At 38.7% G+C, this 25,450-nt stretch overlaps 2 protein-coding genes across 3 annotated transcripts in view; one reads left to right on the forward strand and one right to left on the reverse strand.

Annotated features, from left to right (window-relative positions):
* Positions 1 to 6,985, forward strand: part of STARD9 (StAR related lipid transfer domain containing 9) — a 98,952-nt gene extending 91,967 nt beyond the window's left edge. For both annotated transcript variants that reach the window (XM_081967576.1, XM_081967577.1), the window contains exons 29-33: positions 1,668 to 1,732; positions 1,835 to 2,043; positions 3,181 to 3,260; positions 4,996 to 5,154; positions 6,547 to 6,985. In XM_081967576.1, the coding sequence (XP_081823702.1) occupies positions 1,668 to 1,732; positions 1,835 to 2,043; positions 3,181 to 3,260; positions 4,996 to 5,154; positions 6,547 to 6,648 (615 nt within the window). In that variant the 3' untranslated portion in view covers positions 6,649 to 6,985. The remainder of the gene's footprint in view (positions 1 to 1,667; positions 1,733 to 1,834; positions 2,044 to 3,180; positions 3,261 to 4,995; positions 5,155 to 6,546) is intronic.
* Positions 6,986 to 10,000: 3,015 nt separating this feature from the next.
* CDAN1 (codanin 1) overlaps positions 10,001 to 25,450 on the reverse strand; it is a 40,298-nt gene continuing 24,848 nt past the window's right edge. Inside the window, exons 15-28 of the mRNA XM_081967658.1 lie at positions 25,337 to 25,418; positions 25,052 to 25,141; positions 24,807 to 24,861; positions 23,874 to 24,007; positions 21,993 to 22,096; positions 21,671 to 21,820; positions 20,601 to 20,664; positions 19,462 to 19,540; positions 18,647 to 18,807; positions 18,266 to 18,373; positions 16,896 to 16,959; positions 15,725 to 15,927; positions 12,958 to 13,065; positions 10,001 to 10,883 (exon numbers count right to left, since the gene is read on the reverse strand). Coding sequence (XP_081823784.1) covers positions 10,758 to 10,883; positions 12,958 to 13,065; positions 15,725 to 15,927; positions 16,896 to 16,959; positions 18,266 to 18,373; positions 18,647 to 18,807; positions 19,462 to 19,540; positions 20,601 to 20,664; positions 21,671 to 21,820; positions 21,993 to 22,096; positions 23,874 to 24,007; positions 24,807 to 24,861; positions 25,052 to 25,141; positions 25,337 to 25,418 — 1,528 coding nt within the window. The 3' untranslated portion in view covers positions 10,001 to 10,757. The remainder of the gene's footprint in view (positions 10,884 to 12,957; positions 13,066 to 15,724; positions 15,928 to 16,895; positions 16,960 to 18,265; positions 18,374 to 18,646; positions 18,808 to 19,461; positions 19,541 to 20,600; positions 20,665 to 21,670; positions 21,821 to 21,992; positions 22,097 to 23,873; positions 24,008 to 24,806; positions 24,862 to 25,051; positions 25,142 to 25,336; positions 25,419 to 25,450) is intronic.

A 25,450-nucleotide genomic window follows, 5' to 3' on the forward strand; every position in this document is an offset into this window, starting at 1 on the left:
GATTTTAGGAGGCTATTGAGACCAAGTGATAATGGGGTGTGTTTTTATGCAGCCTGCAAACTCTCTGGAAGTCATGAGGGGCTGTGAGAACAGGGTGTGTGTTTCATGTGCTTTGGGAGACTGCAAACTGTGGAAGAGCATTCTCTATTAAGCCTTCAAAGTTGAAGGACTTGTGCAACCCACAGCAGCTTTGCATAGGCGGCAGGATCAACAGAAAGAGAAGTTGAGTGTTGCGTAGCAGATCGGGTCTAGGAAACAGCCCTTCCCCCAAACCCCACGCATCAACACTATGATTGATTGCACCATGGCTTATGGCTGCCGGCATTGGCAGATAGGCAATTGGTTGGCGGCTAACTGTCCGGGGGAGTGAAAAACTCAGGACAAATCCTCCTTCAGTGAATGGGCAGCGCCGAAGCTTGTTGGATGGAGGGGCAGCGGCCCATTGCCAAGGGTGAATGGGTGGGGGCATGTCAGCCGAGGAGAAAAGTCAAAGGAAAATCGGCTGAGGAGGAACACTGGCGGAGGAGGAGGGGCGGCCAATGGTAGGAGATGAAAAGTCTCATTCCGGGCAGATTCTGGGGGAGTGCTGTGCCACGGAGGCAATCACATCATTTCCCAAGACCTTAGGAAACAGGATGAGTGATGGCACTAGGGCTGAAGATGAGGCCTGGGCCTTGCTGCTATTCCATGTGACCTTGATGATGGGGAGATAGAAAATTGTATCTCTTTTGCTTGGGAAAAGGGTGATACACCAGCAGAGTCAAGTTAGGCCTTTCCCAAATGTTGATAACACTAAACCCAAAAAATTTACCATCACCTATCTAGCGGGACCCAGGAAGTGAACTTTCTCTGTTGAAACACCTTCTCTCAGAAGCATGCACACGCCACCGCCCAGCGACACGCAGCCACTGTGACCCATTTGCCTCAAAAAGTGGTAAGGAACACGGGCGGGTGGGCCAAATGGCCCACTGTTTTGGTATGGTGGCCGCTGCTCCCAGCTACCATCGATACGCCCGTACTGCCCAGAAACCACCACTGGTTAGGGTGTCCGGTGATATTGGAGATTGTTTTTTTGCATTGGTTCCCATGTGTTTGTGTGTTTGATTTGTGAAGTTGCCCAGAGTTATTTTTGGGCAGCCTAGAAATTGGATGGCTGGATGGTTAAATACTTTCCTCTCAGGAGGGATGATAAAAACAGGCAAAATGAAGATATCCTTTCCCCCTTAAAAGACTCACCCGGGGGCATGAAAATCTTCCCACTCTTGTTTGTTGCTTAGAGTTTTAACATTCCAGATTTTTAATAGACTTGGCCTGCTATCCCATTTTGTGATTATAGATTACAAAATATAGTTTGCGATTATAGATTAGGATCTATAATCTAGAGATTGCTTTGCAAGCCAAAATACTATTGCCCACATCCCACCAACTTGGAGATACATCTACATCAAGGATGTAAGTGATAGGTTTATATATTTAGTTAATCGTCGGTTTATACTGTCACTAATTGAAATAAGGAAAATTAAACCTGGTTCCAATAGGTTGCTGGGTACCTGCATGGACCTCAGAAAAGAACATAATAAGCTATCACTAAATTTAAATTAAGCTGAATTTTATATAAAGGGTCTGGAACTTCTGAACTATAACATTGCATTTTACTTGCTTTAAAGGTTATGGCAGTATGTTCAGATGACTTGAAAAACCTTTACAGTGGGCAGGCAACCGCTGGCTGGAAGTAAGTTTTGGCCATAGACCCCTTCTATTTATACCAAGAGAGTACTTTTTATGGTATTTTTGCAGAAAACCTGCTTTCATCTTGCGTTTATTTCTCCATTAGATATCAGTGCACAGAGAAGAACGTGTTTGTTTATTATAAAGCCTTCTCATCATCTACAACTAAGCATGGGTTTTTGGGAGCAGGAGTGATCCACCAACCTCTTTCCACGGTATTGTGTATGTTGAAGGATGCCAGTAAGCGACATTTGTATGACAAAACCATTACTACAGCTCAGGTACATAAGAAAATAACCAGCAATATTGAGTTGGGTGAGTACTTTTTACACTACAGTACTTACTATTGTTGAAGGGAGCTCATAGTTCTACTTTGTCTGAATTGTTTCATAGCACTGCATAATCCTTCATAGGAATCATGAAGGGATTTAGCTAAAAACGAGGAAATTTTACCCCCTTCCTTTTCTGCTTTGAAAGTATACAGAATCTCCGCAGCTGATTTTAATGTACGAAGTAAGTTTGTAGCATCACTTTCCTCTCATCCCCTCCGCTATGGCCATATAATTGGAAGTGATGCATGATTTCTGGTGCTTCATAAATTACTCTTGGGTTAACCAAGTCAGGGGATCCTGAGGTCTACTTGCCTCTTTCTGCTGCAGACATAGCTCCCCTGCTCTGGCGCTTCCCTTGTGTCGTTGGACTGACCAAATTTTGGATAGGTGCTTTCCAAAGCACAAGATAGTAATAGCATTTAGACTTATGCTCCATAGTGCTTTAAAGTACTCTCCTGAGTGGTTTACAAATTTCAGCATATTGCCTCAACAATCTGGGTCCTCATTTTACTGATCTTGGAAGGATGGAAGGTTAAGTCAACATTGCTCAGGATCGAACTCCAGACTGTAGGCAGAATTAGCCTGCAATACTGCATTCTAATCACTGCGCCACCACAGCTCCTTGATGGGACTGACCAGAATTGCTTGTTAACACGTGTTCACTGTTCTCATGAGGGAGTGGTAGAAAATAATTACACTTTTTATTTTTGCAAGAAGAGCATTTTGAGCTTTTATATCAACTTAGGTTCTGCCTCTTCCCCCTTTGGTTAAATGGATATTGTTCTACTTTCTGGTCTTGCCCTGATTTTTAAGCTATTTATGATTTTATGGGTATTATTTTTAGAGCTCTGCACTGATTTTTTAAGAGTGTGTTTAATTTATTATAGATACCCCTAATTATACCCTGGTTTGAAGTATATAAATACAGTTTAGCAGAATCAAAAATAGTAAAATGTTGTACTGTTGCCTTCTAGATGAGTTATGAGGACAAAAAAGCTAGAGAAAGGGGATGGAGGCTAAAAATATTGGATAGGGAATTATTAAGTTCAGTTTTCTGTTGGTGTGTCATTTTCCTCATTTGACTAAATAGCTCAATTTCTTTCTTTTGGTTTGATTACAGTATACGTGGTGAGTGAGGATTCCTTTTGTTACCAAAAGCAACCAAGAGATTTCTGCTGCATCTGTGTAGAAGCCAAAGAGGTACATAGATCGCTGCTTGCAATGTGTTTCACTCCCCACTTCCTGTATCTAGAAATAATTCAATTAATTTAACAAGGTCAGCTGAACAGTTACTGCACCTATGAGGTTTTCAGTCTCCCTCTCTACATTTAAATAGCTGGACCTAAATTCATTCATTTACTTTCAGTTACTGGATTTTTTAAAAATAACCTCACAAACATTTTTCCATGAATTATATATATTTAATAATGATTATGTTTATATAGCATCTGACCCACTGTAATGGTATATGGGAGTGACCTTAGGAGTCAGGAGAAAGCTGCCTCTTTCAGTGGTCTGATGAATGAAATGATGGGAGGGGGGGCAAGGGTAGTGTTCACTTACTTTCCCTACCGGTTTGCAAATGTGAGTGTGACCCCATCGGTGCATGTGCTTGGCCTTCCGCGCATGCGCTTTGGCTTGAAAACGTGCCTAAACAGGATGGCATAGAGCTGGGGTGAGTGGGCTGGCCCACCCGCGATTTTCACCCATCTGAATACCACCTCTGGAGGGGGGAATACCTGAGAAGTAAAGTCAGGGAGGAGAGAGGTACTTTCAGACTTGCAAAATTCTATTATTGTAACCTTATTAAAATGTACTGTTAGTGCTCATGGCTGGTGCTTTTTGCTGGGACCACCTCAAAAGACTGACTCTACCAGAGACCCTGGGTGGCTCATAAGTTAAAACCAATAGAAAAACAATAATAAATAAAAAGGAACCAAATGATGGCAAAACCAGGCCACAGTGAAAAACACGTTTCTCGGAAGGACTTCAGACAGCCTTGGGAAAGGCTTAGACAGACAACCAGGTCCTCAATGCTTTTTAAAGCTCTGGTAGAGTCGGGAGTCACCCACATTTTAGGAGAAGCCTCACTGCAGAAACCGGGGCCCTTCAGTAAAGCAGGCCTATTTCTTCAGGTCCGGATAGATGGCATTTTGTAATTGAAAAAACCCAGAGAGTGTCAGTGCTACCACATCAGGTCAGCCAGGGAGGTACTGTGGGAGATAGGCAGCCCCTCCAAATAACTAAGTCTTAATGCAAGTAGTTCTTGACTTATAACCACAATAGCGACCAGAATTTCCATTGCTAAACAATGGGAATGTAAAGCACGGTATCTCCTGATTGCATCACTTAGTGACAGCAATCCTAGCACTCCTCATTGCTGTTGTTAACCAAATTCCACTGGTCGTTAGCCAAGGACCCATCCTAAGCCATTCTGAACCTCCCAGCCCTGAGCCTCAGTACTTCCAAAGTAAAGGATTGCCTTCCCTATATTTCACCACCCTGTCTCTGCCTCTTTGCCTGCCCTGCATCCTGCCTTGCAGGGTGACAAGCAGCCAGCCCAGCCAAGTTCCCAACAGTCAGGTAGGGTGATAAGGGCTATAAGAGGAATAAAAGGGCACAGGTGGGAGAAAATAGGTGAAGTCATCCTATGGCTATAAGTACAAGCAGGTTGCCCAAATTTTATGTTGTTATTGGATGCTACAATGGACATAACGTTTGGGACCAGTTGTAAGTACCTTCATTCATTCATAATTTTATTATGTATCACCAATCCAATAGCCAATCAAGGTTACTACTATGGTATCAGAACAGTCTAACAGCCTGTCCTTACGTTGAAAATATTTTGATAAAGGCTGGAAAGCCAGTCTATGGGAAGAGAACTCCACAGCTGCTGGTGGATTTTTATCCTGTAATTCTCCTTTCTTTCACCTAGGAAAATATGTACATCTTAGCTCTTCAATCTATCTATGAAGAGTCAATGCCTCGCCCATGTAAAGAAATGGTACGAGGAGAGATTTTGCCCAGTGCATGGATATTGCAACCTGATACCATGAATGGAAAAGACATCACTAAGGTCATATATATGGTACAGGTAGGTATCTGCAGAGCTAGACAAAAAGTTATTGTAAAATATGGTCTATTATATGCGGAAGATTGCTTTCTACAACATAGTGACAAAGCAAATAAAAATGCATCTGACAGCAATAAATTGTGCAAGGAAGTATGACAAGATTTTAAGATTCTTGCTTAGTGGACCTTATAGCAAAGATATTACTTATACTGATTTGCAGAGTTTTTCCACTATTGCATTGCTGTTTAAAGAAGCACAAAATAAATGTCTATCTGGGATGCAACCTAGGTTTATTTTATTTTTATTTTTTTTAAATAAACATTTGATGCTGAGAAAAGTACCAGGATCTGAAGTGCCTACCCTCTTAAATGTTATTCTGTGGTGCTAAGTCAAGCCCCCAAAACTATTACTGGCAACAAACAAAGCAGTGAACTTTAGCCAGCATGGCATTGGTAGGATGCCAGGCTTCTGGAGCTTCTATTCATAAGAGCATAGGTAGATCTGCCCAAGGAAAATCAGAATTAGATGGCATTATTCAAAAACAACTGGTATTCTTGCTCTGACTATATATATCCATAGTGATTAGTGGTGTAAATCCAACCCATTTTATTGTCATTTTTGCAGGGCAGACTATCTGACCTATTTTTTGTCTAGATTTTTAATGCAATATATGGGCATAAATCTACTGATACATTTTTACACTGCTCTATATAAGTGCCCCTGGTTCCTTGCTTAATTTTTTTTAGTAGCAAAAATGTCCCACATTCGCTGCAAGATGAAGCTAGTCTCGAAAGCTGCTTTTTTCATTACATGTAGTCCTCAATTTATAACAATTGGGACTGACAAGTGATGTGGTTTTGCCTGATTTTATGACCCTTTTTTTGCTGTAATCCTTTGAAGAATCACAAGTCATAAAGAGAATCACAGTCATTAAAGGAAACCAACTCCCACCAAATTTTGCTTCATAGATGTTGCAAATGACAATATGGCCCTCAGATGCCATAACTGTCATGCTATATAACATGTCAGGTGCCAAGTGCCCAAATTTTGATCATGTGACCACAGAAATACTGCAATAGTCATAAATGCGAGGATCGGTCACAAATATGTTTTTGCAGTGCCATTGTATCTTCAAATAGTTGTTAAAAGAATGGTTGTAATTCAAGGACTATCTCTATTTACATTATGGGAAGGCTGGAGACAGGTTTTCTATCTAATACTAATTCTGTGTGCATAGCAGACACATTACAATAAGCCTCACCTGAGAGATTATAACTAAGATGTGCACTTCAACTCCTCTCACCAATCTTTTGGCCACCCTGTAAAAAGTAGCACTGTTTCGGAAGCACTCGGTGTTGAACAGCATTGCCAAATATTGGCTAAGATTTTTTTCCCCCTTTTGAATTATTGCAGGTTGACCTTGGTGCCCCAGCGATTCCTGCAAGACTCCTGAGCTCTTTTGTAAAGAGACAACCTTTGGTAATTGCTCAGCTTTCCCATTTTCTCACCACTTAGATGGGGATAATGCAAATTGTCAACAAACTCTGTTTCAGTAACAAAATGTAAATACCAGCAACAGCAGAATTGGCTTTCTGAAACTGGTGGCAGGAGGAAAGCCTTGCTAGATCCCACAGAATCATAAATGGTTACTCCACATTACAAATATTCTCCTAGTTCAGTTAGAAAAAAACCTTGAATGAGATTTTTGTTTGGTGGATTAGAGAAAAGGCAACTTTTACCGATACACTGGTCAAGACATTTTCCTTGAAATATTGATTTTACATTGAATTTCTCCTTCGACCAGATGATTATGGAAAGGCTGCTGGTGCAGTAAAACACAAAAGAACTTTTTTTTATTTTAATTTTAAGGAACATATCGTTTTGGAAGCTAAACTAAGCTACTATAAAGCTCTTTGTAGAGTGCCTGATCAATGCCTGATCAATGAAAAATGCATAACGACACTACAGTGTTACTGGCTGGAGAAGCAACTCACTCTCAAGGAAGAGTGCTAAGTTGTGAAAATGAGAACTGGTTTATGCTTTCTCTCGGTCAGAAATGCAACTCAGGAAGAGAGACAATGTTCTGCTACAGGATATTTTTTCGCACTACAGAATCACTCCGCCCTAAGACTACATGTTGAAAACCAGTAATATAACAGCATTAACACAACTGCAAGTTTCCTACATAGCTACCACTACATTCTGAACGCCGGAGAGGAATTCCTGTCACAGCATCTCATTCAACAAATATCCTTGCCACTCTTCTTTTCCTGGAAGAGCAACAGGATCAATGGTAATGAAAATAAGGTCAAAACATAGGAAGCCCACCATGGTTTTTACCCCATCACTTTTTATCAGGTTGAAAATCTAATCTCTCAGCCTCAACTGTTCATGTCATATCGACATGCATTCCCCGTGAGCTGCTTTATAAAATTGCATTTTTTCTATTTATGCTCTTCAATGTCTTTTTTTAGTAATAAATATGATTGTATAAAATAAATGCCATACCACATTCACATAATTAGGTTCAAAGTGAACGAGCATAGAATGAACATTCTCATCCCTCACTGTTCCTATAACAGTATTTGAAAGTAGGTTTTATTCATGTGAATCAGACAACCCTGTCTGATTTAGGTTATTTCTAAGAATACAAATCAAGTTATGTAACCTAGAATTATTGCTACCTATTACCATTTTCTGCCAGCTAGCTTTTAGTATTTAGAAACTTGCTAATCCTGAAGGAAGACAGTGGCACATTTCTTGTCAAGAAAATTGAATGACCATGCCTGTGTGGTCCCCAGGTGTCAAACTGGTTTGAAGGTGACTTATTCTCCCTTCGCGAGCTTAACGTTTTAGGTCCAGTCTGTTACTACAACTGCCCGCAACTTACTTGTGGCATTTTATGAAGTAAAAATTACTAAGGGGTATTGTTCCTTAAAACTGGACTGAGTTTGGGAGAGAAAAGATAGAAAGGCTGTAAAACATGTCACTGTTCTTCTGTATTAATTGGAAAGCAATTAAGTTTAGTAATTATGGTAGCATAAAATAGTAAGAAAGGACAGGTTTTCAGGGGCTGCCCACAGACAACATGGTGTTTTCCATATCTTATTTTTTCTTGGACTAGGTAAAGAGGATTCTCCCTCTCCCCACAGATGTGGAAAGTGCCTTTGAATCTAAAAGGGAACTGTTTGCACTTTTTTTTTGTTAAACAATGGGTTGTAAAACTAATTTACTGATCTGAACTAGTTGGGAACTGTGGGCAGCATAAATGAATCTATATTTCAGTGCATACTGACTTGGCTTTGTTACGTAGACATCAACTTGGCATGTAGCACAAGCATAAGCATCAGGTGATCCAAATAAAGCACAGATTGTGGCTGACAAGATAAATGTTGATCAATGCCAAGAAGTCGATACAACTATAGAAACAATGTGTAGCATCAGAAATACTACCGTTTCCCTGAAAATAAGACCTCCCCAGATAATAAGCGCAATCAGGCTTTTGAGCGCATGCGCTAAAATAAGACCTCCCCAGATAATAAGCCCAATCAGGCTTTTGAGCGCATGCGCTAAAATAAGAGCTCCCCAAAAAATAAGCCCTCCCTGAAAATATTGCAACACAGCAGCAGCCATGAGGTGACCACGCTTGCCGTCTCCTGCACCTCAAAAATAATATCTCCCTGAAAATATTGCAACACAGCAGTAGCCATGAGGTGACCATGATTGCTACCTCCTGCACCTCAAAAATAACAGACCTCCCCAAAAATAAGGCCAAGCGCTTATTGGGGGGGGGGTGTCAAAAGAAAATAAGAGCCTGTCTTATTTTCGGGAAAACATGGTAGCTTTGTTGTCCTCTGTGTTATTTGAAGTGGGGGGAGGGGTAGAGATTATCTTCTCTACCAGAAATCATATCATTTAAGATGGGAAACAGATCTGATTCTAGGACTGCATTCCAAGAATCACCGGCTACTCACTGTGTTTATTTTTTTCCCTTACATTTTGAACCTGGCACCCCTATTAATGAATCAAGCAATTTTAAAAGGCACATCCAAGATGGACTCCTCTCATAACGCAGGTGTGCTTGTCAAAGGATAATGTTTTATTGTACAGAGCATCAGATATTTATTTTTATAACTGCATACAACTGTTTATTTCTATGTTTACAACTTAAGTTATTTATATATACTTATTTTGAAATGATTTTATATGCTGAAGCTAATTATTATGTTTATGGTTATTCAATTAATGTATGCTTTCTAGAAATAATTGTTACATTGAAATATATTTATATAATAATATTTGCACTTATAACACTATGGTACCTGTGAATGCCTGGGGTAGGAAGAATAGTCAAAGTGGAGCAAAATCTTTTATTGAATGTGACAAAATATACCACTTTATTGAAACATACCTTCGGCCCATATCTGCTTTTAACCAAGATTGCTATTTTCATATTCTCACAATAAATACTTTTTTTATATATAGAAAATGGCTAAAAGTGGCATTTTTTCCTGTTGAATTTTTTTTCACCCACCCACAAAATAAATCTTACTATTTAAGAATGCCAGAGTAAATAACTTAAGCCAGTGTTTCTCAATTTTGGCATGTTGAAGATATGTGGACTTCAACTTCCAGAATTCCCAAGCTGGCTTGGGATTTCTGGAAGTTGAAGTCCACATATCTTCAACATGCCAAGATTGAGAAACATTGGCTTAAGCCATGAACTTTCCACACATTTTTTCAGAATAGAGCTTCTGAATAGCCCAGCAAAAACTAACCCAATAGCCATCTCATCCAGAAATCTGTTGAGTAAAATGTTCAGGATCACTTCTAAGGAAGACAGAAAAAGACAATCTGTAGCATGCACTAATTTCACCCATTATCTTTAATAATAAAACAAGCAGGTTTCCAGAAGAAAACTATATTACCATAGTGCAAGAAAAAGAAAAAGGAAGAGATACAGTCCATAGGAAATTCAGTCTCATATCAAAGTAACGTTAGGTCAATCCTTTTCTCAGACTTTTCCATTGGCAAGATTGTAGAGCCGTCTTCTATATAAATATTTTTAAAAGCAACTATTTCAGTTTATAATTAAATGGTGGCATCATTAAAAACAATATTCCTCATAAAACTATTTTTCTCTCCACTAAAAAATCACAAATACAAAATGTGGCAAGAGCAGGCACCCTTTAAAAAAAATCTAAGCCAATATTAGTGCTCTCATAGCAATGATGATATTTCCAGATGAAGTTCAACTGAAAAAAAATCAAGTATGAGCATCCATTAAATACCCGATTAAATACCAAGCTTACATTTAGTTTTACTTGTCAATGGTTCAATGGGATTCACTGCAAGGTAAGAATCTCCATGTTGGAAACGGATCCCTTCAGTGTGTTTCACCCATCTATAAAGATTCTGGAACTTGGAAGCCACACATTTCTATACAAAAGGAGTTTTGTTCCTGCAGTTCTAATTAAGGTGCTTGACTTGGCTTTTTCCTTGTCCTCCAAAACAGTGCACTGGTGAGACATCATCTTTGAGGATAAAATCCATACTAATTCTGAGTGCAATTTTGTCAAGGCATTTATATGCAATCCCAATAATTTTTAAACATGGCAATTCTGCTAACTTTGGGCTGCAACTGTTTCTCTTGGCTGCGATCCTAAATCACAAGCAAAAGTCTTTGGCTCTGTAGTGTGAGTTTTGGAAATGAATATTTTTAACACGGCTTCTAATTCCTTGGAAAAGTCCTACAAAGAAAAAAAAACAGCAGCTATTAGCAATACCTGATAGGGATATTTTTTTACTCATTAGTACAAGTGATTCATCAACAAATATACCCGTTGCTTAGTAGTTTTACCATTATTTCTACATTAAAGTTCATTGACAATACAAAATAAAGTAATAGCACCTTTGTTAAACTAAAGGGTTATGAAGATGCTAGGATCTTTCCCAAAAACTGGAGAAGTGTGGGACAGAGCTGCTGATAATTCTGAGTCTACGTTCCATATATTGGAACAACACAGAAATTAGTTCTATCTAGATCCCACCACCTTCAGTCTTCTCTTACTAATCATAATGTTCTGACAAAGTGCATCTTGAGCTACGGCCTAACAGTCAGAAGAACAGCCTGTCAAAACCAACAATTTAAAGAAATTGGGAAGCAATTTGTCTAGATGATACTAACTAGATAGTAGATAATAAAGGTTAAGGTTCCCCTCGCACAGTGGTGGGTTGTAGCCGATACGCTCCGGTACGGGCATACCGGTGCCTGCTGGGAGCAGCAGACACCATTCCGGTACGGTGCTTTAGAAGGCCCACCCGCCTGCCCATGTTCCTGAGCTGTATTTGACCCAACTGGGCCATTTGCACACATGCATGTAGCGTATGGCACCTGCGCAATGCTCCGCCGAGCAGGTGGAGCGTCGCAGGTGGTGGGTGCGTAGACGTCATAGACGCCCGGCCCCATCGCAACATACTGGTTGCGACGGAATCCGGAACCCACCACTGCCCTCGCACATATGTAGTAGTTGTTCCCAACTCTAGGGAGAGGTGCTCATTTCCTTTTCAAAGTCAAAGAGCCAATGGTGTCCGAAGACGTCTCCGTGGTCATATGGCTGGCATGACTAAACACCGAAGGTGCATGGAACACTGTTACCTTCCCACCAAAGGTGGTTCCTATTTTTCTACTTGCATTTTTACATGCTTTCAAACTGCTAGGTTGGCAGAAGCTGGGACAAGTAACGGGAGTTCACTACGTTACTCAGCACTAAGGGTTCGAACAGCCGATCTTTCTGACCGACAAGCCCAGCATCTTAGCCACTGCGCCACCGCATCCCCTATAATAGATAATATAATTCTACAAAAGGCTAATTGTCTCCTGATTGTTGTAACTGCCATGGTTTGAAACTTTTGAACAACTATCATAGAACAACTGTTGGACAACTATCAAAGAACAACTTTTGGACAACTATTATAGCTCATCATAGAACATATTGCAGCAATCCACTCTGATGTAGCCAAGACTTAGCTATCAGATGTCAGATCTAGCCAGCTTAGAAATCATTACAACTGATACATTAATTATAACTTTAAATGTGCTTCTTGTCACCACTGACACCTGGGAATTCACCAACAGCTGGAGCTCAAGGAACACGCCTAGGCTGCAAACTTCTTCTTCTGCGAACCCAGATAATCAACATTGTGCACTTCTGGAGCTGCGGAACTACCACAATCTTGATCAGAAATATGTGTGTGATTCAATCATTTCCCACTACTTCTGAATCAAATTGTGTTTTTTTTAATTAATAATCTTCTCACTGGTATCATTAAGGCAGAATAAAGACACCCCTTCTACAAGGAAGCAACACTCAGTCCCAGGGTCTCAAAACTCCAGTTGTCACAATTGCCTCTCTGGGATTAATTCATAAAATACTTAGTGAGCCAAAAATGATAAAAATCCTGATAACGCTATTAAATGCAATCTTATTAAACTAACTTTTTAAAAACGATACTACTTTTCCATATCGCATTTGTCTTTCGACTATCTTCTTAGAAGCATTCCAAGTGGGTTGTCACTTTCTCCCTTTTCATTCAAGCTGTCATACCTTTTGCTTCGCCATCCTTGGGGAGGTGGGGACAGACTTTGTGAAAAGGAAGATAGTATGGATTAAAGCCTATTTGGAGCTGTATTCATAAATGCTGAAGAATATTTAAAGAGTAATTTTCAACAGTGTACTCAACATATTTGTGCATAATACAGAAACATTATTACAAATATAGGAAAAAAGGACTCCAGATCACATGTTCACAAATTAAACCTACCAAAGGCCACGTTTGCTTCTGGAGGTCATGCAAACCGTGCTCTATCTCTGTACTTGTCATCAACCCATGCTCAACAAGGCCATGAAGCATGAATAAAAACAAGCCCCACTGCAATAAAACAAAAACAAATATCACTGGCCTTACCTGCAATGCTTATCATGCAAATCTAAAGACTGTACTGAGTAATGCTCTGAGACATACAGTTGTTCATAATTAATACATTAACAAATTTCTTGGGGGTGGGGTGGGGGGCAACTAGTTGACATTGCTAGCAGGAATGCAGGAGCCATTACCAAAGAAATCATACAGGTGAAACTCAAAAAATTAGAATATCGTGCAAAAGTTCATTTATTTCAGTAATGCAACTTAAGAGGTGAAACTAATATATGAGATAAGATTCATTACATGCAAAGCAAATAGTTCAAGCCGTGATTTGTCATAATTGTGATGATTATGGCATACAGCTCATGAAAACCCCAAATCCACCATCTCAGAAAATTAGAATATTACATGCAATCAATAAAATGAAGCTGGAAAATGAAGTCAGCATCCCCATAAAGCTCGTCTGTGGAAGAAAGCATGAAGTGCTCCAAAATCTCCTGGTAGACGGCTGCGTTGACCCTGGTCTTAATGAAGCACAGTGGTCCAAAGTCCTGTTGCTCCTTGGTCCAAAGTCCTCTTTTCTGATGAGAGCAACTTTTGTCAAAAGCACCAAAAACTGGTTCAATGACTGTGGGATTACTGTGCTTGATTGGCCTCTCCATTCTTCCTCCATACTCTGGGTCCTTGGTTTCCAAATGAGATGCAAAAGTTGCTCTCATCAGAAAAGAGGACTTTGGAGCACTGTGCTTCATTAAGACCAGGGTCAACGCAGCCGTCTACTGGGAGATTTTGGAGCACTTCGTGCTTCCTTCCGCAGACGAGATTTATGGGGATGCTGACTTCATTTTCCAGCTGCCCACACTGCCAAAAGCACCAAAACCTGGTTCAATGACTGTGGGATTACTGTCCTTGATTGGCCAGCAAACTCATCTGACCTGAACCCTATAGAGAATCTATGGGGCATTGCCAAGAGAAAGATGAGAGACATGAGACCGAACAATGCAGAAGAGCTGAAGGCCGCTATTGAAGCATCCTGGTCTTCCATAACACCTCAGCAGTGCCACAGGCTGATAGCTTCCATGCCACGTCACATTGAGGCAGTAACTGCTGCAAAAGGGACCCAAACCAAGTCCTAGTACATATGCATGCTTATACTTTTCAGAGGTCCGATATTGTTCTATGTACAATCCTTGTTTTATTGATTACATGTAATATTGTAATTTTCTGAGATAATGGATTTGAGGTTTTCATGAGCTGTATGCTATAATCATCACAATTATGACAAATCACAGTTTGAACTATCTTGCTTTGCATGTAATGAGTCTTATCTCATATATTAGTTTCACCTTTTAAGTTGCATTACTGAAATAAATGAACTTTTGCACGATATTCTAATTTTTCGAGTTTCACCTGTATATGCAGAAATGTCATACCAACTCAAATGCTTTTCTTTTTAATGATGACTAATTCATCTACAGATAATCTATGAAAGCATTTACCCTTCAGCTTCCTTTATTATGTGGAAATTAGTGGAAATAACTGGAGTATATTGGTTTATTGAAAATCACTGAAAATCAGCTGGGAAATATTACATAGCACTATTACCTGGAAGTATGGTCAGGTAGCAGAGTAACAGATAGCAAAATGGTTTTAAGTTTATAAATGCAACAGAAATTGAGACATTATACATATATCTCAAATTCAAATTAGCATTAGTTGGAAGTAACACTCAAACATCTTTCTTTGTTCAGGATCCAACCAGAGTCGGTCATCGGAACCAGAGATTTATTCTCCCAAGCTTTTGACTTCTCTCTCTTCAGAATGGACACAGTACGAATCCAAAAGCTTGAAGAATAAACCTCTGTCCCAGTGACTGACTCAGATTGCATTCTGCAACATTATCCTGGGACACATATATTTCTCTTCATTCATCTTCTTTTGTTTTCATTAATACTTGGAGTTTCCCTTAAATTCATATTTTGCTTTCTGATTCTTTTAATATGCTTAGTCTATTGTTAAAAAAATCTACTATTGAGTTTTTAAAATATGTATGTTTGCATTTTAATAACACTTTTTGTAGATAAATTCCGTATCAATTCAACAATTCAATTCTGTGAGGGCACACACCTATATGCAACTTTGAAATTTCCCAGAAATATTCAGGCAAACCTAAAGAAAAACTAACAGGAAAAAAAGATGAAAGAAATTGCATTTTTTAGAGTCAAAAATCTTACTCTGAAACAGAACGTTTACCCCTTCTTTTCTCATCCCAGGAAATAAAAGAGGTCAATAGGATGAGTTGCGTTTTGTTTTATGGCATTGCTTTTTTATCTCCTTTGCTCCAAACAAAAAAGGGAAAAAGGGAAAATATCTACTAAAAAAAGAAACCTTCTATCGCACTGAGGGGTATTCTGAGCACCTTTTTCTAATTTCCTAATAATGGATTTAAGTAGCTAAGAAATAGTTACTGCCATATTAGCAAATGCTTTTTATATATATCCCACAGTTCTCAAAACGTACTTTTGGGGGTCTTTCTATTTTCCTGTATCAATGCTTCCGGATTAGCCAAAGACTGACTTTATTTCCTACTTCATGTGCATAAAACAAGAAAGAGCAAGAGCAGTGAGATTTGGAAGTGTCTCAAAAAGGTTTTGAACAGCCCCACCTCATGATCTTTGCTGCCTGCAAGGTAGGTGATGTTTTTTTGACTGAACATCAGGTGTAATGGTACTGGTGCCTGAAAATTATCTTTCCAGATGGACAGAAGAGATTTCAGGAGACTGGAGATGAGGTGGTACTTCGATTGCTGCTGTTCTGGCATTTTGGGAGATGTAAAATTCAGCTCCTGGATTGGAACACGATCTGAAACTAGAAGAAAGGAAAATGGAAACACTGGCCTTATCTGTGATGCTCCTTCCCAATCCTGCCAGCCACTTTAAAAGGTTTCTAGAAACTTCCCAGCAGACAGAGAGCCTTCTTAGCATCCACATCCTATGAGAACCTGAACGTTCTTTAAATAGGAAAATAGGCAGCATTGAGACGGGGAACTGGAATGCCCCAGCTTGAAATAATCAATTTTCTTTTATGTAGAAAAAAACAGCTCAGACCAATATGCAAAACAGGCTGTTAGCATCACCATAGCTAAAAACAAATTTAATGAAAGTAGAACTTTTCAGGTGATTTAAAAATCTTTTCAAATTTTTTTTTTGGGGGGGGGGGGTCATTTTGTTAGGCTAACTCAGTGCTTCTCAAATAGTGGGGCGGGCCCCCCAGGGGGGGCGCGAGGCTCCGTAAAGGGGGGCTCAGCTCAAATTATTTTATATATTTTTGTTTTGCAGGTTAAAGTTTTTTTTAATATTGTGTTCCTTTAAATCCTGTGCTCCTTTAAATCTTTTCTGCTACAGTTAATAAAGCTATTCTTTGTTGTAAATTGATCCACATTTCTTTCTTTTTTTATTCTCTTATACGTTAATAAGGATACAGTGTTATGCAGAGGTGTACTTATAACAATTTTATAGACAAATGATACTATTTACAGTCGCGCGCGGGGCGTGAAATGTTTTCTTCTTCCTAGGGGGGGCATGACAGAAAATAATTGAGAAGCACTGGGCTAACTCAAAAGGTTTATATAAAGTTTTGAAACTTGGTAATCCAAGCACTTTGGCTTTATATACTAGTCCACAAATTCTGAAGTCAGGTTCAGTATAATTCATTCAGGTTATATATGGTTCAATATGATTACATGGTCACACAAAGGGAGTTTTATATCTGGCTGAAGAATGAAAGATTAAGAAAAAAAGGAACACTTATAAAAAGGAAAATGTTAGAATTCTAACCTAGCAGTGATGCCAGCTCAATGGTGCACTTAGCCAGCTGTTGCTCTGATGCTGGGCAGATGAACTGAAACACAGAAAAACGAAATATTCATGCAATATTTATGTGTAGTATCCATATAATCAGGTATTGCAATGATTAATACAAATATTTAAACTGTGACTGTGCTTTAGAACAAGCATCTCCAACCTTGGCAACTGGCTGAGGAATTCTGGGAGTTGAAGTCCACAAGTCTTAAAGTTGCCAAGGTTGGAGACTCCTGCTTTAGAATACATACAAATGGAGCCTACTTTCAGATGGTTTATTGCCGAATGTTTCCATGTATTTTAGAAATGAAGCGTACATTTCGTAAGAATCTAAGAATGGTCCTGCTGGATCAGACTTAAGTATGACCTTAATCCAGCATTTTTTCTTAGGGGTAAGCAAAAACCTGGGAAGTGTTCACAAACAGCAGACAGATCACAGAATCTTAGTTTAAAAGTTCATATCATATCATTGAATCCAATCTCCTGTATGATATAGGATTCATCACACCATCCCCAACAGATGACTATCCAGCCAGTAAAGGGGAAGAAACCATTCCATACAATAATCTATTCTACGGATTTGTACTGTGAGATGTTCTTCCTAATGTCTAATCTGTTATCTACACGCTTGAAGTTTCATCCCACTCATTTTGATCTTGTCCCCTGGAGCAAGTGAGAATAAGTTTGAACCCTCTATAGTGTAACAGCTGTAAGGCTGAGAGGGGTGTAAGTGTCTTCAAATGTCTTCAGCCATCTTGATTGGCCTTCTCTGGACATGTTCCAGTCCATCAATATCTTTCTTATTTTTTTATACATATAAAATACACACGCACGTATACTTTCTCCTGCTGTTGCTCTCCTAAAGCTGGCAAGCTGACCCCAAGTAAAGTTAACAAAAGGCTTCCGCTAATAATTCCTGATAAAGCCAAACTTCCACAAAATTACCTAATTCTCTTTTAAAACCCCAAGATTAGCGATGCCACTATATCTTACAGTAATGATTTGCGGAGTTTACTTCCACACCTATATAAGTATTTTGCATTTTTCTTTACAAAATGTTTTCTATGGCAGAGGCCCCCAACCACTTTGATACCAGGACCAGTTTTGTGGCACACAATTTTTCAGTGTGTGTATGTGATGGCGATGGTTTCGGTTTCACTTCCTTACTCACCATTCAGCTCCAGCTGTGTGGCCTGGTTCCTAACAGCCACAGGGCTACTAGTGGGGCCCAATGTTTGGGGACCCCTGTTCTATGAAATATCCCAACAAGAATTTTTCCTTAGAGGAAAAGACACAAAATCAGAAACAAAACAACTTAAGCTGAATTTTAAAAAAAATGAAGCTACCTTTCTGCACTGAAGTGTCTGGCTCACCCTTCCCAACAAGCTTTCCAAGTCAGCAAACTGGATTTCTTCATTTTCTTCTCTTGGGCCTATAGCAACACAGAGCAGATCCTAGAATAACAGAAGCATTTGTGATTCAGGATGCATATAAGTATTCTAGGATCTCAACAAATTGAAAACACAACTTTTCACAATGGACAAGAATCATAAACCTCAACTCATTTTTAGGCTTCTGCCATCCACAAGCAAGCAACCAATACTACAGAATTTCTACCTACAGAAATTCTGGAAGGGTGAACTGTTCTAAACAGTAAAATCCACAATGGACAATGACCTTACTTTGCACAAATTGCTGACAAAGGGCAGAAAATAGTAGAGACAGACCTTGATTTCACTGATTATCTGGGAAGGGAATGCTGTTTGATGGTGGCAGCTTGGAGGGCAGTCCTTCTTCCTCAGTGTAATTTCATTGGCACTGGACTGGGAAAGTGTCTGAACTTTTAGCATGCGACTGAAGGTAGCTTTTACTTCTCTTTTGATCAGAGCTGTAAGAAACAAACAAACAATTAAACACACAGCTATTCTGTCAACAACCTATCTATTTCTGCATTCAGTCTGAATTAATTCTGGAATCTACAGCTTCCTTAATGTTAGTTGAAAATGAAGAATAATGTGGGGTATATTTGACAAATTGCTAAAATAGTCCAACCAGTAAACCAGTGGCTCTGCCCTGAGAAGATAATTTCTGAAACTTAAAAAAGTTTTACCTTTTTATTATCAGTCCTTGAGCCACAATAATGGATGAACAGGTTGGGGTGGGAGTATATGATATTTTTATACCAAACTCTTCTATGGATAATAACTAGCAGCCTGAGCTCAGTAATCACAAATAAACAACTAGGAACAAGAAGGAACTTACTGCATTTTTATTCTCAAACTAAAAGTGGTAACAAGAGACAAGGTTATTAGATTCATCCACTGTCGGTTTATAGCAGGCAAGCAAGATATTACTATTTTGCCAAGCTTTTAATTATTTTACATGCTTGTTATGAAGCAATGTGGACAGACATTCTTTTATAAATAAAAGTGCACCATGTGACAGCAATAGTTTAAATGTCTAAGTCCACCCTAGATAATCATATTAGCCTTTATCACTAAGGATTCACACTGAATAAAATTCAAAGTGAAAAACTGAATACCTGCAATATTTGTAGAAAGCCAACTGCAGGCCTTCTCGATAGCCAGTCCCACTGCAATATTTGCTGCACAGTTCAAAACCTTGGGCATGAGAATAACAATGACATATTGTTACTTCTGGAGGCCTCCTGAAAGCTTCCACTTGTGTAACGAAAGGGGACAGAGCAATTCAATGAAACAGTACAAGCTATGTAACGGTATAAGCTATGAAGAAGCTTGGATAAGAAGCAAAACACCTTCAAAGAAAAACCAGAAAGTCCAGTTGCCTCTTGAAAAAGCACATGGACAACCATGACCTGGATAATTGAGACTCTCCATAGACAATACAAGCTACAGCAAACAGATTAAACTGAAAGAAATATTGAACCAGACAAAAAAATTGATTTCAGCCTGTCACTCTCTAACTATTGAAGATGGTAACAGGCTATGAGTGCCTATGCCAAAAGGGCGAAAAAGGCTGCCTCCGTCTTCGAGGTCACTCTCTAACTATTGAAGATGGTAACAGGCTATGAGTGCCTACGCCAAAAGCGCCAAAAAGGCTGCCTCCGTCTTCAAGGTCATGGCATACTTGGGTGGAAACAAGTTGGGAAGATCATCCTATGGCACCAGTGCCTCCGTCTTCGGGGTCACTCTCTAACTATTGAAGATGGTAACAGGCTATGAGTGCCTCCACCAAAAGGGCCAAAAAGGCTGCCTCCGTCTTCGAGGTCATGGCATACTTGGGTGGAAACAAGTTGGGAAGATCATCCTATGGCACCAGTGCAGATAATAAATGGGGACTTGTTTTGGCTTCTTCAACTGTTGTCAAAAAGGGGTTCCATAGAAATTGAATCAACCAAAAGAGTTAATTTTCTACTTGCAAAAATTCATACATTAATACAACTGACTGAAGAGTACTGTGATTTTAAAAACTTTGTATTTTATTTGCCCAATGAAAAGGATCCAAATTCATTAATCTGTGCAGTTAATAAGTAATTTAAATGTATTAAGAGATTTTAGCACATTATTTTCTCGGCAAACTTCAGCTACATAATGTAAAGTGATGTAGGCGACAATAAAAATGCAACTGTGGAGCACCATACAATATTTTATTACAATATAGTAGTAAAAAAGAAAAAAAACATGTGTCCAAAATACTTACAGCTGCAGAGGTCTCTTCTGGCAGCAGGATTTTCACAGCTTCAGGGGCCTTCTTCCTACAAAATCTAGAAATATATATACATGGAAATGTTTTAAGAAAGTGTACCTAGGCAGGTTAATTTTTCAGAAGCAAAGAGTTGCCTGTTGAATAATATACCAAACCTTCAACAACAACAAAGGACAAACCCTTAGGATAAAAAGCATCATTTTAATTCTGCAAAATCAGAGCTAATACCAGAATTAAGTAATATTAAAATTAGGATTTCACAAAGCATTCAAAGATGTGATTCACCATGTAGGTTAGAAAGTGAAGCGCCATTCCTTGAAGCACTAAAGTGGCAACACTTTTTGGAAAATGTAGATGTAGAAGCTGTGAAAGCTGTTTCCAGCTATCTTTTGTGTGTACCCAAACAGCTCCTTTGTTTGGCTAGAAGTTCGGGATGAAAACATGGCTATTCAGATCGTCGGAGGTAGCTTTTGAGGCAACTGCAGGAATCTTCAAACTGAAATGACTCTTTGAATGCCACAATGAGGATTCCTTTTGCCGAGGTCAAAAAAGTAAGCAAAGTGCCGATAGTACCTCCATACAGTCCAATGACAAATAATGCTTCAAAGAGTCAAATGCTGAAAACAATGATTGCGCCCAAAGTCATCTGCAGCAGCACTCTGCACCACTGTGGTTTGCCTCTGCAACTGAGACAGAGGTTGCAATGGCTGCAACTGAGCATCAGCATCCCACAGGCCACTCACTCCTTTTATAGTGACACCATACCAAAAATAGTGAGCTTAAATAAATATGCACAGTACAATGAAGACAGTTCTCTCTACCTAAATGAATTTTGCAGAGCACATTTTAGTTGCAAATAAATGTCATAATGGCAACTCCTGCCATAGGGCAAATGATAAGGAATTTTAATTACTGATGTTGCTGTTAAAATTCTCTGATCTATAATCAGAGGCATGACATCAAATTGTTTCATACTACTGGAAAAGCTCCTAAAACATTCTACATTTTAAGGGATAAATAGACATCAAAAACAAATTTTTTTATCTAATAATGTTCCTCCTTACTCTTTGCCTTGGATAAGAGCTTGTGCTCCTTCTTGATACAATTGAGAACATACTGCATCCAATAATTTGTCGTGATTGCCATCTTCTGCCTTCATAGCATCTTGCAAAATGACTTCAGCTCTTTTCACCAGCTCTGCTACCAAGGTTGCCCTACAAGAACCAAAATTTGGAAGATGAAGGAGGAGGAAAAAAACAGCCATCTCTTGAACTTCATTTCTCAAGGTAACTTACAAAAGTGCTAAATAAAAAACAACAAAAGTTTCCCAGAAATAATCAGAAGCAATAAAACAAATTAAGATGTCTGGAATTACTTGTTTCTTACTTGATATGCTTGACACAATTTGATCCAATTCTCTCTGCCACAAATTCTACTGTTCTCCGCAGAGATGGGGACTGATTGTGAAAGAAGGCTTGTTCCAGATCTGCCTATTAAGAAGAAAAGCAAGAACCCTCAAGAAATTAGAATACGCCAACCTACCTATTGCCTCCGAAGAAAAACACTCTACTCTCAAAAGTAATTTGCTTGTTCCTTTTTTAACCTTAACATTTTTTTTAAGAGGGAAGAAAGAATGAGAAATAAAAAGAAAATAATCATGCCCTCCCTGCAAAAGAGCCAATACATAACTTTTCAAGACTGTACTTTTTCCTACTAGCACCAGATTCAAATGTTCTTCACTTCATTGCCTAAGTCTTCTCTTCTTTATGTCAACTAGAATTAACTATCTTCTGCATACTTGTCACCAAAATAAATGGATATATGATGTTCAGGTATTTATTTTAAAAAACAGTCCATTGAAATAAGTCCACATAGAGTCATAATGCAACTATAGGAAGTAAATTCACCATACACTAATGTATCTAGAAAACTCAAGCTTTCTTTATAAGGCTGAAAAGAGCGAGCTGACTGATAGCTGCAGAAAAAGCCGTCACGGAATAATAGCATCCTCAATATTTGAAGCTGTAGATTGAATTCACTGAATGAAGAAAATGGAGGCGCTGCTTGCATGTTAGAATGTCTTTCTTAAGAATGTAGTAATTGGTTATTCTTAAGCTATTACTACATTCTTCCATTAATGTGAAGATGAGAATGGCAACACTATGAGTAAATTATGTCCTTAAATACCCATAGTAAAGGCATCAATGAAGCCAGATACAGAGTTGGATGGGGAACGGGATGGAGATATCGGGAAGACTGAATCCTGGAAAATGCACACATGTGTACAGGTAGTCCTTGACTTACAACCACAACTGAGCCCAAAATTTCTGTTGCTAAGCAAAACAATTGTTAAGTGAGTTTTGCCTCATTTTATGACTTTTCTTGCCACAGTTGTTAAGTGAATCACTGCAGTTAAGTTAGCAATATGGTTGTTAAGCCAATCTTGCTTCCCCATTGACTTTCCTTGTCAGAAGGTCACAAAAATGATCATGTCACTGCAACCATCATAAATATGTGCCAATTGCCAAGCATCTGAATTTTGATCACGTGACAATGGGGATGTTGCAATGGTCATAAGTGTAAAAACTGGTCATATGTCACTTTTTCAGTGCTGTTGTAACTCTCAATAGTCATTAAATGAACTGTTGTAAGTTGAGGACCAACTGTATACATGTTCCGACATACCAAGAAATCATATATATGACTGATCTCAGCAGACAATTCATGCTCATGTTGATGTTGGACAGGCCAATTTCAGAAAGTAATTGGTTAAAATGTCTTGTTCAGCAAGCAGCATTTTTAAAACACACATATTAAGGCTTTCAAAAATTCAGACGATAACATTGACAATTTTAACATTGACAAAGAGTGTGAGATAAATAAAAATCAGCCACCACCCTTGGCCCTGTTTATTGGAAATGCCAGAGGCGATGTTAGCGTGCCTATTGGCCTAACGAAGTTTAGTATAGCGGCTCAGCCTTTTTCTCTTTGCTTACAAGAGCTAACATTCCTGCTTCCTCAGCTGATACTATAATACAGCTTAGAATTTCTGTGGCACATAAACAAGGCTGGGAAAACATGTAGAGTATGGCTTCTGGAATTTTATTCCAATTCCTTAAAGGCAGCTCTGCTCAGGGTCACATGACTGGAAAGGAACACGGCGGAGTCCTGATTGCTGCATTAAAGTATCCTCTGTGAAATGCATAGTGTTTCGGCTACAATCCTTATTATTGCTATAAAACTGGATTTTGCATCGGATGCCCTTACCTGAAGTTTTTGCTGAGTGAGGGAAGGCTTTGGAGCTAAGACCTCTGTAGCAGTTGGGGTTATTTTTCTTATATAGCCACCGTTTTTTCCTCCACTTCCCAACACAAAAGAAGACAGTAATTTTCTCAACTCACCTATGGCAAAGGAATATTACGTGTTACTACATGGAGCACAAAATGGGTGGTGGTGGTATAAAACACAACCTCAGACTGATTTTTTCATCTGAAGAAAACTGTAGTCACAAAAATCCCACAGGACAATTCTAAAGATTGGTGCTTCTCAGCTTTACGTTTTTGGATTTATCATTCAAGAAGCAGCGTCACTACTCTGAATGCAATTAGATGGAAGTTCACTATTTGCATATCAAACTTTATGCATTTAATACAAAATACAAAAAAAAAAAATACTGCCCAGGGTTACTCTGCGGTAAGATGGGCAGCCAATACAATATACATAACTAACTTCAACTACTTGCTTCAAAACAGTTCCTTTAAGAGTTTCCAAGTCAGGAAGTATTTAAAGTACACAAACATGATGTAATAGACATAAACACAGTTATTCATTCTTACCCTTTAAAGTATTTAAAATGTAATCAGTCATAAGATTAGAATAGTAATTGCATTCAATGTTATAGCAAGGTGTGAACATTAAGAATGTACTATAACATAATATAGTAAAACAATATATTGTAATACAATCTAATGTAATAATGTAACATAGCATAGCATAGCATTAGCAGAGTGTAGCGTAGCGTAACGTAATATAATGTACCATCCCATAACATAACATAACATTCCTGTATCGCTTCAGAAAGTAATGATTTCTAGTCAGGCAATTAAACCTTTTCTATTGAGATTATTTGCAATCACAAAAAGAGAAAAAATTTCTCAAATCTTGTTTTTTCCACAATATACTCTGAAATAAAAGACTCACCAAGGTAAGGACAACAGGTATAAAGCAACTGTTGATCAACCAAAGGCACAGAATCCTAAGAAATAAAAAAAGGGGGGGGGAGTAACAGATTAATTTTCCAATTTTATATAAAAACCATAGAATGCCTTTCATCTGCAGATCACTGCTATGTGAGAAATGATGCAGACAGTTACATTAGCCAATTAGCTAATGTGTATTTGCTGGACATACACACGCTGCCTAGGTGCTTATATACACAAATTTACCAGGTCCTGAACTGTGGTCACAGATTCCAAAGACAATTCTTCCGATCTCACTTCACCGGCAAAGAACAAGTTTTCTGGAATTGTTGGCACCTGGAAGGAAAGTCCTGAATAGTTAATATCCAGGGAGGAGACGTCCATAGGCTCACACTAGTATTTCTATTTCATGTTTAAAAAAATACATGAAAATGCTAGAAAACAGAAGAGAATAGAACAGAATAACAAAGATGGAAGGGAAAAGGTCTCTCATTTCTAAAAATTCAAAAAAACAAACAACCAGTAGCATACTTGAAAAAGCCATCCTAAAACTGCGAGGATCAGTAGCTTATTCAGGAAGCACATCTTTTTATCTTCAGAAAGTAGCAGGTACCTATAAAAGAAGGAGAAGAAACCAAAAAAAAA

The sequence above is a fragment of the Natrix helvetica genome, assembly GCF_964273705.1.
Source record: "Natrix helvetica genome assembly, chromosome: 1".
Taxonomy (NCBI): Eukaryota; Metazoa; Chordata; class Lepidosauria; order Squamata; family Natricidae; genus Natrix; species Natrix helvetica.